Below are 14516 nucleotides of genomic sequence, written 5' to 3' on the forward strand. Positions count from 1 at the left end.
CAGCGGCGGCTGTTGTTTTGGTGCGCTAGTCGTTTGGGGTCTTAGCACAAGGACTTCCCAACTGTCTACTACAACATTATTTTTCCTACACCGGTGAGGGAGTGTGATGACGACGATGCGCCTTCGGCTCGCTGCAATGCTTTTAGTCGTTGCTAGGTGACGGTGTACTATGATGGATGTAATTTTCGTTACTCCTTGATGAATATTACTAGATCAGAACTTTTAGCAAATTAAATAGAGGCATAGAGTTTTCTCGTATGAAATAAATTGACATTTTTTAGTCCTTTTGGGCACAATATCCTTAGGCGTAAAGCACACTCATGGTAACCGCTACTTAGGCGTAAAACGGACGTTTTCTTTCCATTTTCGTCGTCATCAGAAAAAAAAAGGAAAAAAAACGAGCCGCCCACACCCGACCCGGTCGTCGCGTCCGTTCCCGGCGACTTGGAGGCCGCCGGCGCCGGCCCCCCTCCTACCTACCCGGACGAGGTACTCTCCCCGCCGAGCTCCCTCCGCCCCTCCCCGTCTCCCACTCTCTCCGCCCCAGCCGCCGCGCTCCGTCCTTGTAACACGCTCGATTTGAGCCGGCTCCCGTCCGGCGACGCGCTGCCGGCCCCAGCGAGCAGTCCGGCCTGAATGCGTGACTTGTTCAGCCGAGGATCCGTCGCCCGGACGTGTGACCTAGGTTGCCTAGATTTATAAATCTGATCCGGTGGTCTGGTTATCTTTCTGTTAGCTGTTGACTGTTTGGCAATCTAACTGAAAATCGTTGGGTTAGTTTGTCAGCCATTGTATTCCTTTGGTAGTAGTACGTACAACTTTAGGTCTATTTCTGTGTTGAGCAAGGGGGCTGTCTACACTCTGACAGCATGAATCCCAGAGAGTAGAGTGCTGGTTGGTACTGTCTGGAATTTGCTGTCTTTTGGATTATCAAATCAGAGAAATATGGTCCTTGAGCTTATTTTTACTTCTGATGATGGAGGATCCCAGACTGCACGAATCCCATTTTACTTCTGATGCCGCCTTAATGGAAAAAGAGACTTCTCTGCCAATGCAGTATGATAGCAAACATGAAACCGATTAATCCATGTATCATGTCTGTTTGTTTATTTTTCAGATGGAGGACGGTGTGTCAACTTATACTGTCGATGAGGCGCTGGTGTCCATGGGGTTCGGAAAGTTCCAAGTGTTCGTGCTTGCCTATTCCGGGATGGCCAAGATCTCAGAGGCGATGGAAATGATGCTTCTGTCGTTTGTTGGGCAGTCGGTTCACGCTGAATGGGGCCTTTCTGCACAGGAAGAGAGTTTCATCACAAGTGTTGTATTTTTAGGGATGCTCGTAGGAGCATACTGTTGGGGCTTAGTTTCGGACAACTACGGGAGAAGGTAGGTCCTTTCCTGCTTTTCCATTGTTTATTTATTGGAAATTTGTCTTTCAAATACATCTACCCTAACAGCGGAATTTATGCTGTGGAATTTAGCTAGGCATACACAATTGAGCCAAGTAATGTTTTGGAATGATTCTTAATTAATACTATGGGCATAAAAATATATTCTTTCACTTGATAACTTTAGTCTAGTTTAGTTGAGTTTGACTAATTAAGATGTCTTCCAGGAAAGGCAGGCTGATATAATCCCTGTCTATGGTAGAGCTTGCCGGCACGATAGGATAACTCTCAAGTTGAGAGCCAAGAGGTTGCTATATATGGGATGTAGGTTGGGAATCTCCATACCAGACTAGTTACGTTGAATCTGCATACCAGACTAGCTAAGTGTAACTAATTAGGATGTCTTCCAGGAGAGGCAGGCTAATTAGGATGTCTTCCAGGAGAGGCAGGCTAATATAATCCCTGTCTATGGTAGAGCTTGCCGGCACGATAGGATAACTCTCAAGTTGAGAGCCAAGAGGTTGCTACATATGGGATGTAGGTTGGGAATCTTCATACCAGACTGGTTACGTTGAATCTGCATACCAGACTAGCTAAGTTTAACTAATTAGGATGTCTTCTGGGAGAGGCAAATAAATACATTTTTAGGATATCTATTTTTGTCTGTAGTTCATATTTTGCATGCTGTAAGTATATTCTTCCTCATTGTTGCTACTTCGTACTTCTCCAGGGTTGGGTTCAACTTCACAGCCCTTGTAACCGGTGGGGCAGGTCTTCTCAGTGCCTTCGCGCCAAACTATTCATCTTTGATTGTACTAAGATTTTTTGTTGGTGTTGGACTGGGTGGTGGACCAGTTCTATCTTCTTGGTTTCTAGAGTTTGTCCCTGCTCCTAACCGAGGAACTTGGATGGTCATCTTCTCAGCATTTTGGACCATTGGCACAATACTGGAAGCTTCGCTTGCTTGGGTAAGTTCCTGCATTTTTGCAAAAGTAATACCATTGTCTGAGTGATCTGGTGAATTCTTGTTGGCACAATAGATCAAACCACACGAACATTCACTCTAATTTGTAACTGTACTATTTAAAAAACAGACACGGCAATTTGCAGGCACTAATCCACTTAATTTGCAGGCTGTGATGCCAGCTTTTGGCTGGAGGTGGCTGCTAGCGCTCTCGTCATTGCCATCATTTGCCCTACTACTCTTCTACCCATTGACACTCGAGTCACCAAGATACCTATGCATGAAGGGCAGAATAGCTGATGCAGTGCATGTTATGGAAACAATGGCACGAGTAAACCGTGTAGCTCTCCCTTCTGGACGGCTTAGTGCTGGCAATCGAGTGGAGCTCCACGAGATGGCAGATTCTGCAGAATCTGCACAGTTGGTTTCAGCTAGGAAAACCAACTCTGTCGATCACGCCAGCAAACCTGGGATTGGGGGCCTGAATGCCATCTTAAGGCTTTTGTCCCCAAATCTAATTAGATCGACTCTTCTTCTTTGGACTGTATTTCTCGGTCTCGCCTTCTTGTACTACGGTCTTGTTCTGCTAACCTCAGAGCTGAGTCATGGAAATATGATCTGTGGCTCAGAAGGAGCAGTAACAGTTGAAACAACCCACTCAACTGATGTTAATCTCTACAGGAATGTATTCATCACTAGCTTTGGAGGTATATATGCTTTCTCCTATGGCCAATCATTTTTCCTTTGACCTATCCTTCCTAGAGTATACTTCTCATTCACGGCATGTTGATCGACGCAGAGGTTCCTGGCCTTATTCTGTCAGCCGCCATCGTGGACAAGTTCGGACGCAAGCTCTCGATGTCCTCGATGCTTTACGTCAGTTGCCTGTGCATAGCTCCTCTCATGTTTGCTCAGACGGAATCCCTGACAACCGTCTTCCTGTTCGGAGCGCGCATCTGCATCTCCGCCAGCTTCACCGTCCTGCACATCTACGCCCCTGAGGTTTGTCCATGCCATAGCAGCACCCTGTATTCTGCTAAATCTCTTTTGTGAAACGTCTCACACCGTCGCCTCTTGCAGATATACCCAACTGCCGTGAGGGCGACAGGTGTGGGGTTCGCGAGCTCCATCGCCCGCTTCGGCGGGATCCTGTGCCCGCTTGTGGCCGTCGGCCTGGTGCACGCATGCCACCAGACCGCGGCCATCGCGGTGTTCATCACGGTGATGCTCGTGTCGGCCGTGGCCGTGTCCTACTTCCCCCTGGAGACGAGCGGGCGGAAGCTGAGCGACCACATCGCGGCATAGGGCGGGATACCTGACAATGACATTGCTGCTGCTGCAGCAGGTGCTGCTGTGAGCATTTGACTCTCCAGATACACAGGGTACTACAGAGCTGGCGCCAGGGACGGAAGCCGTTCAGTTTCTTTCCTTTTTTTAGGCCATTGTTTCCCTCTGCAAGAGCATATACATATATAGAGAACAGAAAGGGAAGGAGTAAAGGTGATTTCGGGTTTCTGGATGTTATTGTTGAATTACCCTGGTTTTCAGTAGATGATAACTATGTACAATGATATTATGACTTCTTCGAGGGGGAGATACAATGCTGATGATATGTAATTTCCGTTTTGCCTGCGCCTGCATTTGATTTTATCCAAACCCACCTGCTTCATCTAGCAGAGAAATTAGTTTCTGCATTTTGGTCCATCAATCATTGTATTCCTCCATTATAATTTTTTTCCTTAGTTTAATTTGTGCACACAATATGCTCTCTGACTCCTACCATTTGACGTATCTCCCTGCTTTGCAAAAAAAAAAAAAAAAAAAAAACTTGTTAGCATGATTAAAAATGTAGGAAAAAAAGATTACTAACATGGCTAAAAATGTTGCATTTCTACAGTAGCTAAAATGAGAAGGAAAAAATATTAAAAATTCCGTCGCCGGGACTTGAACCCGGGTCTCTCGGGTGAGAGCCGAGTATCCTAACCACCTAGACTACGACGGAGCTTGTTGACACTGATCTGGGTTACCTTTTGTATCAATTGGACCATACAGGTCAGGTGAGACGCCCCATGGGAGAGAGATGGGACCTTCAAAACGAGGGGCTTCCCGCCATTCTCGCCGCCCGGCCGGCGCCATCTTCCCCACCCTCCTCCCGCCTCCCTCCCAATTTTAGAAACCCACATCCACATGCCCATGAGCGAGAGGAGGAGAGGTGACCTCCTCCTGCATGCTCCCCCCTGACAGGCCCGGTCCTCCGCCCACCCGCCATGGCCCGTCCACGGCGGCCGTTCGCCGCCCTCCTCCTCCTCCTCCTCCTCCTCTCCGCGGTGGTCGCCGTCGCGGTGGCCAAGACCGACCGGGCCGACGGTGAGCGAGAGAGACCGGGAATTTCTCTCCCGTTTCCTGCCTTCTGAACATTACAATGCTGAAGAACATTTTGTGCGTTTTACCGCCATGTTTCACCAGTGGAGGCGCTGAACGTGCTCTTCACCAGCATGCACAAGCCGTCCAAGCTGGACAACTGGAAGGCCGACGGCGGCGACCCCTGCGACGACGACGACGGCTGGAGAGGGGTCGACTGCAGCGACAATTCCGTCACCAAAATGTAATAACCGCCAAACAAAGGGGATCAGGAAATTTCCTGCTCAAGACCATCGTGAAATCTCAAGCTTCCTTTGTCATCCATCCCCTTCTTCCTCACACAGAATGTTTAACAGCTTTGTTTTGTGGCTTGATCGCTCTGCATGGAGCAGTGACCTGTCGGGGCTCGACCTCACCGGCAACCTCGGCTTCCAGCTGTCCAGCCTCAAATCAGTAACCAAATTGTGAGTCATGCCCAACTGTGAACCCAAATCTTCTCTCCGGTTCATCGACCGCCGCCGCCGTTGGTTGCGCAACTTAGTTCAGCTTTCCCTTCTTTTGCGTAGCACAGCGATGTGAGCGACAACAAGCTCAGCGGCGAGATCCCCTACTCGCTCCCACCCAACCTGGTTCAGCTGTAAGTTCATTTTCCTGGGCTTTTTTCCTTCCATAGTTGCTGTTGGCACGGGTAATCCCATTAGTTAAACCAGTGTGTTTTATGATATGTTGTGATACAGAAACCTGCAAGGGAATGCGTTTACCGGCGGGATTCCCTATTCGGTATCTCAGATGTCTGATCTAGAGACACTGTAAGAACCTATTTCATGCTGCCGTCTTTTTTTCCGATGATGATTGTTTTTCCTGAATGGATCGGTCACCAAACTGCCTTTTCAATGGACCGCAGAAACGTCGGAAGCAATCACTTAAGCGGGCAGTTGACGGACATGTTCACGCAACTTCCAAAGCTCTCGACAATGTAAGTTATGCATACCAAATTCAGTGTTCATTGTAGTATTAACCCCTTGATAAATTTACCACAACTCTACTAGTTTGTTGGTAATGTCGCGGTAACAGAGATTTAGCCTGTGATGCTTGATTTGACCAGAGCTCATTAATTTTCTTCTTACAGTAAGCAATTCTATTTGTGTCATCAGGGATCTCTCTGACAACCGCCTCTCCGGTAACCTGCCCCAGAGTTTCCAGCACCTCACAGGCCTCAAGACACTGTAAGGCAACTGGATTTTTAGGAACTTCATTGGCTATTTCTCCTTTGGATCAACAAATGACTGTCAATCTTTTCAAAATATATATCCAGGAACTTGGAGAGCAACCAGTTCACTGGCCATGTCGACGTTCTGGCCAAACTTTCTTCTCTGGAGGATCTGTAAGTATACCCCGAGTAAATACTGCCACCTCAAACCAATTTTATCGCCATGGTTAAAAGTGTATGCTTCTGGTTAATTACTTCAACATGGAAATGCAAAAGAAGCAGTGTTGTTAATATAAATGCATGTAAAAATAATTCTTAATTTTGCTTACTTTACTTGAAAAGGTACTGATTCAAATCCATATATTTGCATGAGTGTGATGATTCAGAACTAAGCTAGAACGGTTTTCCTCCCTTTGTGCTCAAGGAATCTGCAGAACAACAAGTTCACCGGGTGGATTCCAAGTAAACTGAAAAAAATCGACAGCCTCAAGTAAGTGGTACCTGCACCCAACATTGCTCCTTTTGCACTACAATTTCATCAGTTCTGACAGTGCTAACTACATTCTCAAGGACTGGTGGGAACCAGTGGTCATCCGGGTCGGCTCCTCCTGGGATGGAGAAGGGGTCTTCGGCGGGAGCCTCATCGAGCGAAGAGAGTGACGTCGGGATCAACGGTTTCTTTATCGGAGCAATGATCATAGCTGTGCTCCTTGCAGCTGTTATTCTCTTGTCAGTGTTGCAGATGAAGCGATCCTCTCCCATCTCGTCTCATTACTACATGGACGAGTCAGGTCAGAACCGACAATTTACGTTCCTTTCGACAAGAGCACGTTTACTGATGCAAACACTAGTGTTTGCAGGTACTTCTACATTTTGGCTTGGGATAATAAGGGTTCTTGTCTTCCCTTTTGCAGGCCATTCTTCAATAGTCAGCATGAAGCCGCTGGAAAAATCGACGTCGATTGACAGTGTAACACTGCCTTCTGTGCCTTACAAGACGATGAACGACAATAAGTTTCAGATCATGCTAAACAATTCTAGGCGGATCTTGGAACCGATCAGCCTGCTGACCTACTCATCGTCAGAGCTACAAGCGGCCACTGGCAACTGGCACAGTAGCAGGATAATAGGCCAGGGAACGGTCGGCCGGGTTTACAAGGCAAAATATGCCAACGGACAGGTAGGTCCTCATGATTTCCCTCCAAATTCAGAGAAAAATAAACTATCCCACAATATCATCTCGAGAAGTCAACGTTGCCTAGAACTTATAGTTTCATCTACAAAATGGTGTCAGATATGCATATAAAACATGTTGCAGCAAAATGCTGTTGAACTGAATGTTTTTGGCAGTTTATTTCTGTCAAGTGGCCTGAAGAAAAATGCTTGGAGAGTCAAGAGGCCTGAACATGATGACCATGTCCCGTAATCGAAGCTTATTGTTTACCGTGATGATTTTTCAGGTGCTGGCTATCAAGAAGTTTGATCCGCTGAGCTTCTCAGAGAGAAGCGACTTTGTGGAGCTTGTCACCTGCATTTCCAGGCTGCGCCAACCGAGCATCTGTGAGATTGTGGGCTACTGCGCGGAGCCCGGGCACTACATCATGGTGTATGAGCACCATATGAACGGGTCCCTCCATGAGTTCCTGCATTTGTCAGACGATTACAGCAAGCCTCTCACCTGGGATACCCGCGTTCGGATCGCTCTCGGTACAGCTCAGGCTCTGGAGTAAGTTGACAAGCAACACTGAAGCATAGTGAGTTCATAAGATAATTAGGATGCTAAAGGTTTTGTTTCTGTTTAGGTACCTGCATGAGATCTGCTCGCCTCCGATCATCCACAAGAACATAAAGTCATCCAATGTCTTGCTCGACGCCGACCTCAACCCTCACCTCTCCGACTGCGGCCTCGCATTCTTCTACGAGGTTTGCTTGTTTGCGCCATGAGATAACGATTTTCACTTGCTCGTAGAATGAGGGCAATCTTCTGACATGGAAATTCTCTGCAGGATCCAAACGAGAGCTTGGGGCCAGGGTACAGTCCCCCGGAGTGCACAAGGCCATCGGCTTACACGATGAAGAGCGACGTGTACAGTTTTGGTGTGGTCATGCTCGAGCTATTAACCGGCCGGAAGTCCTACGATAGGTAAAGCAAGCAGTTGTTTCCTGCAAAATTCCTGTGAACTGAAATGGTAATATGTGAGCTGTTGTCTGATCCCCAGCTCAAAGCCGATAAATGAGCAGTCCTTGGTCAAGTTTGTGACGCCGCAGCTCCACGACAGCGATGCCCTGGGATCGGTGGCAGACCCGGCCCTGCGCGGCCTGTACCCGCCCAAGGCGCTGTCCCGCTTCGCCGACGTGATCACCCGCTGCGTCCAGGTTCAGCGCTCTCACTGAAATCCTCAGAAAAACTGATCAATTCTCGCATGTAAAATTAAATCTGAAAACTGCTCTTTGTTGGTGGCTGCAAAATGCCTGCAGTCTGACCCACGGTTGCGGCCGCCCATGTCAGAGGTGTCACAGGAGCTCACCGGCTGCGTCCAGCGCAGCGCCAGCAGCAGGAGGGGCGGCGGCCTCTACAGCGCGTCAATGCGCAGCGACATCTCGGATTGGTGATGCCCGTCCATCTGAATATACTTACTAGAACAGCATATGAGGGTAAGCAACACTGGTTAAGCTAGACAATGTAAAAAGTGAGTGTATGTGAGTGTGGGTGCTACATTTTTCTACTGTAGTGAAATGTGTCATGTTTGAAAATGTAGTGAACATGTAACTGCACTGAGTTCTTCTTTCCCCGTGTGTTTACCCATGTAAAGAGAGCACATGTAAGCAAGTCTGATACTTCACTGAAAAGAAAGCTTTTGGGCAAGCATAAGTAGGTAGTAACATCAAAGATCATCAGCACTGACATTTTGATCACAACATAAACTCACAAGCTCGTTGATCACCTCTCGCAAGAGAGCAAACACCACACAAGGCTAACACAGCAAGCGCCATCTCGGCATTCTTCTTCTAATACACAATGACACGCACTACGACGAGTGTTCGAGAAAAGAAAACGAAAAAGGCTACAACAACCACCACCTCTTCTGAGACCTAGTACACATATGATTAGCTAGCAAACCACTACTACTGACTTGCATACGGTAATCGAGACCTAGTATACATCGTCGCGACAAGAAAAGAAAACAATCTCACTAGAACACCACTGCAAGGACATTGTTTGATGCCTCGACACACATTAGGGTCACATCACAAGGAAGAAGTACTTCACATCACGGTGGCCATGACGACGGATTCGCTTCCCCTGGATACTCTGGTTGAGATTTTCCTGCAACAGCAGAATGGATGCATCCATCAGTAAAACAGGAAACCAAAATTGGGTGGCAGAAACTGGTGGAGCACTTGCTAGTCACTGTCCATGGACGATGTGGATTACCTGCATGGGGCGGCCTCACAAGCCTTGGTCAGTTTAAATGCAAGCTGCACGATGGCGATTCTGACGGCTGGTTCTGTGGATCCGCTGGTTGCTGCTTCCTCCAGTGCAGCAAGGAACTCCCTCTGTGCTCTCGCGGACACAAAGACTTGGCTCGGCTTGTAAACCGTGCTTAGATCCACCACCTGGGCGGACACACACAAATCAGCAAATGCACAACTGTAGTTCTTCAGACATGGAGATGATTGCAGGTATAAACAGATTGCTACTAGTACTTAGCTTACCTGCTGAATCCAAGGTAGGGCCAAGTCAAATAACTTTGTGCCAAGGAACTGGTCAGCAATAACCCTTAAAAGTTCATTTGCCGTTTCACGCGACAGCTTGTCAAGAACAGGCCCAGTTCTGTCCATCAGGTCAATCAGATCATCAGAATCACCATAGCTAAGGGCTTCAGCATATGCAGGCTCCATGCCGTCAGCACCGCGAAACTCGCCAGCCTGATTAGAAGCACACAATGCATTTTGCAGATCAGACTGATCACATGGACTCGTAAATGGAACCGGGAAGGTCCCCTTGACCCCAGATGCTCGATCCCTCACTAAACTTGGAATGTAACTTTCCTCTGAGCTCCCAGCCCCAGGCTTCATAACTCTGTTACGAGCATGGGCCTTCAGAAATTCATGACCCTCTTTTACACAAGTGCTCATGCCCTTAGATGGTAGATCGTGAGCCCACTTCTTCTCTTGTTTCAAATGAGGAATTGTTGGTGGCCTAAAGTTGGCATCAACGGATGATCTAGGTGTTGAATTAGAAAGCCTGGGTGAAGAAGAGACACTCTGGTTCTTAAAACCCTTGGAGCCAGGAAGTTGATAGCGGCTTTCACTCTGAGTAATTGTATACACAGTTTTGTCTACAGCATACTCCAAATTGTGTACTTTTGAGTTCAGCACTGACATGTTCTCCACAGAATTCGACATGAACTCCTACAAGAAACAGGTGAAAAAAAGTGAGTGCGCTTTTGCTCCACAGTAGTTAGTACAAAAAAGGTGCTTGGGAAGGCAATTCTTTGCAGTACATCTTTACATACGTGGTTTGTTCATAAGTATTTGTATACAGCACAGCATTTTTCCATGTGAAGAATATGCATTATTTTTCTATAAATCATAGATAATGCTATCAGATCACATAGATAAACATTGTGTAAATTGGGCAAGTATAGAAAGGAGTTAATTCAACAAGATGACTCACCTGCAAAAGATCAAAAAGATTTGCTTGCTTCCTTTCCATCTCTTGTAGTTGCTTCCTAATAAGGGCTAGTTCTTTTGTCGCACTCAGACAACAAGTATGTGTGCCATGTGAAGTGACATCTGTAACAGTGGAGTCTATGCTCTTGGTCTCTCGGGCCCTAGGGTAAAGCTCAGTGACATCTTCAGTGACTTCCAGAGCAGAGGTGACATGCTTCGTCTCATAGCTCCTGCTGGCTACTTCTGATAAAGAGGAGCATTCTTGTTTATCATCCATAGGGTCATAGTCAGACTTGATGTCTTCATCTACAATTCCATAAGGACTTCCTTTTGCATATTTCAACATGCGGTTGCTGCCATATCCCTTTTTCACTAGATCTGGCACTGTATTCTGCTTAGGGACTGATATTTCCACATGCCAGTCACTTGACTTCAAATGCTGCTGATTTGAGGCATTGTTTTGAGGTATCTTGTTGACAGACAATGGGGATCTCTTCTTTACCGAAGTGATAGAACTGCCACTGACAACAGATGCTGAAGGTGTAGGCTCAACTCTCCTAAAAGAAGTCGCTCTTGATCCACCATCATGTACACTTCTGGCATCATTATGGTCGCCAAAAAAGTTTTCTGCCAGGGAAGAGAAGATTTCAGTACACATAATAGAAACAAATCTAATTATGTTAGTTGAGTTAATGCTTCAAAACAAAGTATTGCATCTGCTTTCCTGCACATTAGACAAACAGTGAGTTATTATTAAAGGAATATATACCTTTTGTGGATGATCCAGCTTCTGATGGTTCAGGAGTCTCAGACCCTGGAATAGCTTTCCACAACTGTATGGCATGGGTAATAGCATCACGCACCGGTTTTACCTATCATAGGAAGCACAAACATTACTATAGCATATGCAAAAAAAATGTCACTGCATCAATTTCACGATGTGTGTACCTACCTTGTCAAATTTACAGCGTTCAAGGGATCGAAGGCAGGAAGTTCTGAAAGACGCAACCAAATATCCAGAGCTGACAGCAATACTTGAAAGAGCTAGAGAAGCTGCTTTCCTTGTAGTCCAGTCACTACTCTTCAGGGAATCCATAATACTTGTTAGTGCTGATGATAAAGCCTGCTCTGTAGAAGCACCTTCAGCCTACAAAAATTAGAACATCAACAGAATGCTAAGGTCAATCTCAAGTTACAACTTACAACATAAAATTGAAGATGAAGATAAATAGATAATCACTCTGCTTCTAGAAAATATATATTGTCTGAATTTCCAGCAGAAATAGATGCCAAGCATACTAGCAGTGTGAAGCATACTCGGAGTGAACAAGCAGCAGCGACACCCGACTTTAAAAGGCAAGCTAGATGTATTTTGTGTGACAAGCTGCTGAGCAGCCATTATATCACAGGTGCTCTGTTATTACAAACTGCTGAGCAGCCATTAAACAACAGCTACCCTGTTATTACAATGCAGCATGCTTCCTTCCCATGATACTACTACTAATCACCAGTACTAATTTATGGCAATTAATGATGCATGCCATGACTACAAAATCGTTCAACTACCTAGACCATGTTCTGATAAAAATGATGGACCAGAATGGCTAAATACATACTAAGAAACTAAAGATGATAAAAGCAAAGCCCTCATCTCAGCTAAACAAGCAAGGTAATCATGCCAAAATAGAGAGAACATATATGCAGTAGTGCTGCTAGAGTGCTAGTGCATGAAGGGGTTCAATTACAATGCAAGTATTGATATAGGAGAGCAGGAGAGGGACCTGAACAATGCTTCTGAGCAGCTCGATCACGGCGGGCTTGGCCATGAAATGCGGGTTCTTGAGGATCTTAACAACACGGACAAGCATCTGCGGCAGAACAGGGCCAGGGAAGTAGCTGCTCTCATCGATGACCTTGGCCAGGCAGAGCGCGGCCCCGGCCTGGACATACCTGTTCTGCTCGCCCAGCGACTCGAACAGCGGCCGCACCAGCGCGACCAGCGCGGCGCCGCCGTCCCCGAACTCCCTGGCGCACGCCGAGAGGGTGCCGCAGGTGTCGACGCACGCGTCCCGGACGACGGAGTCGGCGTCCTTGAGGCGGCGGACGACGCTGGCGACCAGCTTGGGCATGTGCGGCGCCAGCAGGGCCCCGTGCGACCGCGCCAGCGCGCCGATGGCCTTGACGCACTCCTTGCGCACCGCGCTCTTCTGGTCCGCGTCGGTGTCGATGACGCAGGAGAGGAAGGGGCCAACCATGTCCGGGGCGAGGGCGTCGACGGTGGCGTGGAGCTCGCTGAGGCCGATCTGGTAGGTGTCCCTGTCGGCGATCTTGTTGAGGGCCTGGAGCAGCCTGTGCTTGAGCTCGAACGCCGCCTTGCCCTTGGACGGGGCGGCCGTGCTGGACTTCATTTCGGCGGCGGGGCGACGAACTGGCGGGGGTCGGTCTCAGTGGCGGGTGCAGAAGGGGGCGGATGTCTTCATCTTCCCCTGAGGCTGAGGGCTGGGGGTGGTAGCTCCAACGCCACCCATGGCTTGATCCCTGCAAAGCAATTTGAAATCGAGCACAGTGAGATTCAAAATTTTAACAAGTGACAACAAATCGTGCACCGGGATTCAGAAATCAACTGAAACTGAAACTGAAACTGAAACTGAAACAGGGAGCAACTGAATGGAAACCAGCCGGACAGAGTACTAGACTAAATCGATACGGACTGAGCTGACAGAAATCGCAAATGCATCATCCAACCATCCATCGCCGGCACATGTATGTGGAGCTTGAGCTTGCTGCGGCGTACCAGCAGCAGAGCACCCGCCCACCCCACCCCCAAACGTACGGCTAAACCCCTAGAAAAGGCCACCATAGGGGTCGAACGAATCTCAGCAACGCCGCGTCAGAATATGAACTGAACGCGCGGCAGCCCGCGAATCGGGGCACAAATCGGAGCCCCCCAGTACTAGACTACCCCGAAGATGACAAGATGACGCCGCGCACGAACAGTGTTATTTTCCCTCCCTCGCCTCGGAGCAGAAGCGCAGGGAGCAGCTAGAGCACGGCGCACGCGAGTCGCTCCGGATTCGAACTTCCTCTTAGCTTGGCTGGCACGGCAGCAGAGGGCGGCGAGAGGATGGAGGCAGGAAGGGAGCGGCACTTACAGCGCGCTCCGCCCGTGGGTCTCCGCCGCGGGAGCTGCCTGCCTGTGCCTGGGGAGAGAAGCCTCCGATCCGGCCCCTTCTCCTTCCGCTTCCACCAGCAGCAGCGGGGATTTGAATTCGAACTGCGGTAGGTAACCAGGCCAGGCCAAGCCAAGCCAGCGAGCGTGCGTGCCGTGCCCTCTTTCTTTAACCTTTTTCCCTCTTTTACTTTCCCGTGCGCCCCTCTTTTTCGGCGAGGAGGGCGGCCGCCCCGAGGCAGGTGCTGCGGTGGACTGGTCAGGGACGCGGGGGGAGGGGCGGCAGGCCGGGATTTCGAATTTCGCGGACGACGTGGCGGCTCCGTGCGGAACGGAACGTGCCCGCCGCTGCGACCGCGTCTGTCCGGAGAGACGACGCTCCCTCCCTCGGGGAGGCGGGGGCGGGGCCCGCGTGCAAGAGGCACAGCACAGTAGGTGGAACGGAAGGAAGACGCCAAAACTAGCGAGCAGTGGAACGGAGTGACGCCACTGGGTCACACGGCTTGCACAGCCTGCTTTGCCGGCCTAGGTAGGACCCGACCGCGCATTCAATTCAAATCTACATAAACGTCTGCTCCGGTCCAACTACAAATGGTTAAATGGAGTGCTGACTACTGCTGATGAGTCACTCGTTTTTTTAAATCTCAATAGGGATTTGCTTGTATTCTGAAATATATAAAAGAAAATTGGAATTTTTCAAGTGCCACGCCCAACTCCATAAAATTCCAAGGTCAGCCCCTGACCATA

At 48.5% G+C, this 14516-nt stretch overlaps 3 protein-coding genes and 1 non-coding gene across 4 annotated transcripts; 2 read left to right on the plus strand and 2 right to left on the minus strand.

Moving 5' to 3' along the window:
* Nucleotides 1-332: 332 nt before the first annotated feature.
* On the plus strand, nt 333-3982 carry LOC123104816 (organic cation/carnitine transporter 7). Its single transcript, XM_044526727.1, has 6 exons — nt 333-489; nt 1118-1386; nt 2119-2356; nt 2522-3059; nt 3152-3354; nt 3433-3982. Exons 2-6 carry the CDS (start codon nt 1118-1120, stop codon nt 3655-3657), a joined length of 1473 nt encoding a protein of 490 aa, XP_044382662.1. The 5' UTR covers nt 333-489; the 3' UTR covers nt 3658-3982.
* A 299-nt stretch (nt 3983-4281) lies between these two features.
* On the minus strand, nt 4282-4354 carry TRNAE-CUC (transfer RNA glutamic acid (anticodon CUC)). The gene has a single exon. It is a non-coding gene; the product is annotated as a tRNA-Glu (tRNA).
* Nucleotides 4355-4534: 180 nt separating this feature from the next.
* LOC123104818 (protein STRUBBELIG-RECEPTOR FAMILY 5) lies at nt 4535-8757 on the plus strand. Its single transcript, XM_044526729.1, has 16 exons — nt 4535-4719; nt 4819-4957; nt 5106-5177; nt 5285-5350; nt 5451-5522; nt 5618-5689; nt 5868-5939; nt 6029-6097; nt 6348-6413; nt 6494-6714; nt 6838-7103; nt 7384-7649; nt 7726-7846; nt 7930-8066; nt 8143-8299; nt 8402-8757. Exons 1-16 carry the CDS (start codon nt 4620-4622, stop codon nt 8534-8536), a joined length of 2031 nt encoding a protein of 676 aa, XP_044382664.1. The 5' UTR covers nt 4535-4619; the 3' UTR covers nt 8537-8757.
* A 142-nt stretch (nt 8758-8899) lies between these two features.
* Nucleotides 8900-13978, minus strand: LOC123104817 (TORTIFOLIA1-like protein 2). Its single transcript, XM_044526728.1, has 8 exons — nt 13753-13978; nt 12382-13138; nt 11553-11747; nt 11370-11472; nt 10605-11227; nt 9641-10339; nt 9360-9541; nt 8900-9251 (listed from the first exon to the last, which is right to left on the minus strand). Exons 2-8 carry the CDS (start codon nt 13006-13008, stop codon nt 9191-9193), a joined length of 2490 nt encoding a protein of 829 aa, XP_044382663.1. The 5' UTR covers nt 13009-13138; nt 13753-13978; the 3' UTR covers nt 8900-9190.
* Nucleotides 13979-14516: the final 538 nt, after the last annotated feature.

The sequence above is a fragment of the Triticum aestivum genome, chromosome 5A, assembly GCF_018294505.1.
Source record: "Triticum aestivum cultivar Chinese Spring chromosome 5A, IWGSC CS RefSeq v2.1, whole genome shotgun sequence".
Classification (NCBI taxonomy): domain Eukaryota; kingdom Viridiplantae; phylum Streptophyta; class Magnoliopsida; order Poales; family Poaceae; genus Triticum; species Triticum aestivum.

What these genes read in the sequence shown, in the direction of transcription:
- LOC123104817 (XM_044526728.1), bottom strand. Translation starts at nt 13,008, where the DNA reads ATGAAGTCCAGCACGGCCGCCCCGTCCAAGGGCAAGGCGGCGTTCGAG. An exon ending in TGCTCAGAAGCATTGTTCAG is followed by an intron (nt 11,748 to 12,381) that starts GTCCCTCTCCTG and finishes TAATTTTTGTAG; the next exon opens with GCTGAAGGTGCTTCTACAGA. An exon ending in AACGCTGTAAATTTGACAAG is followed by an intron (nt 11,473 to 11,552) that starts GTAGGTACACAC and finishes TTCCTATGATAG; the next exon opens with GTAAAACCGGTGCGTGATGC.
- LOC123104816 (XM_044526727.1), top strand. Translation starts at nt 1,118, where the DNA reads ATGGAGGACGGTGTGTCAACTTATACTGTCGATGAGGCGCTGGTGTCC. An exon ending in TCGGACAACTACGGGAGAAG is followed by an intron (nt 1,387 to 2,118) that starts GTAGGTCCTTTC and finishes GTACTTCTCCAG; the next exon opens with GGTTGGGTTCAACTTCACAG. An exon ending in TGGAAGCTTCGCTTGCTTGG is followed by an intron (nt 2,357 to 2,521) that starts GTAAGTTCCTGC and finishes CTTAATTTGCAG; the next exon opens with GCTGTGATGCCAGCTTTTGG.
- LOC123104818 (XM_044526729.1), top strand. Translation starts at nt 4,620, where the DNA reads ATGGCCCGTCCACGGCGGCCGTTCGCCGCCCTCCTCCTCCTCCTCCTC. An exon ending in TTACTACATGGACGAGTCAG is followed by an intron (nt 6,715 to 6,837) that starts GTCAGAACCGAC and finishes TCCCTTTTGCAG; the next exon opens with GCCATTCTTCAATAGTCAGC. An exon ending in CAAAATATGCCAACGGACAG is followed by an intron (nt 7,104 to 7,383) that starts GTAGGTCCTCAT and finishes ATGATTTTTCAG; the next exon opens with GTGCTGGCTATCAAGAAGTT.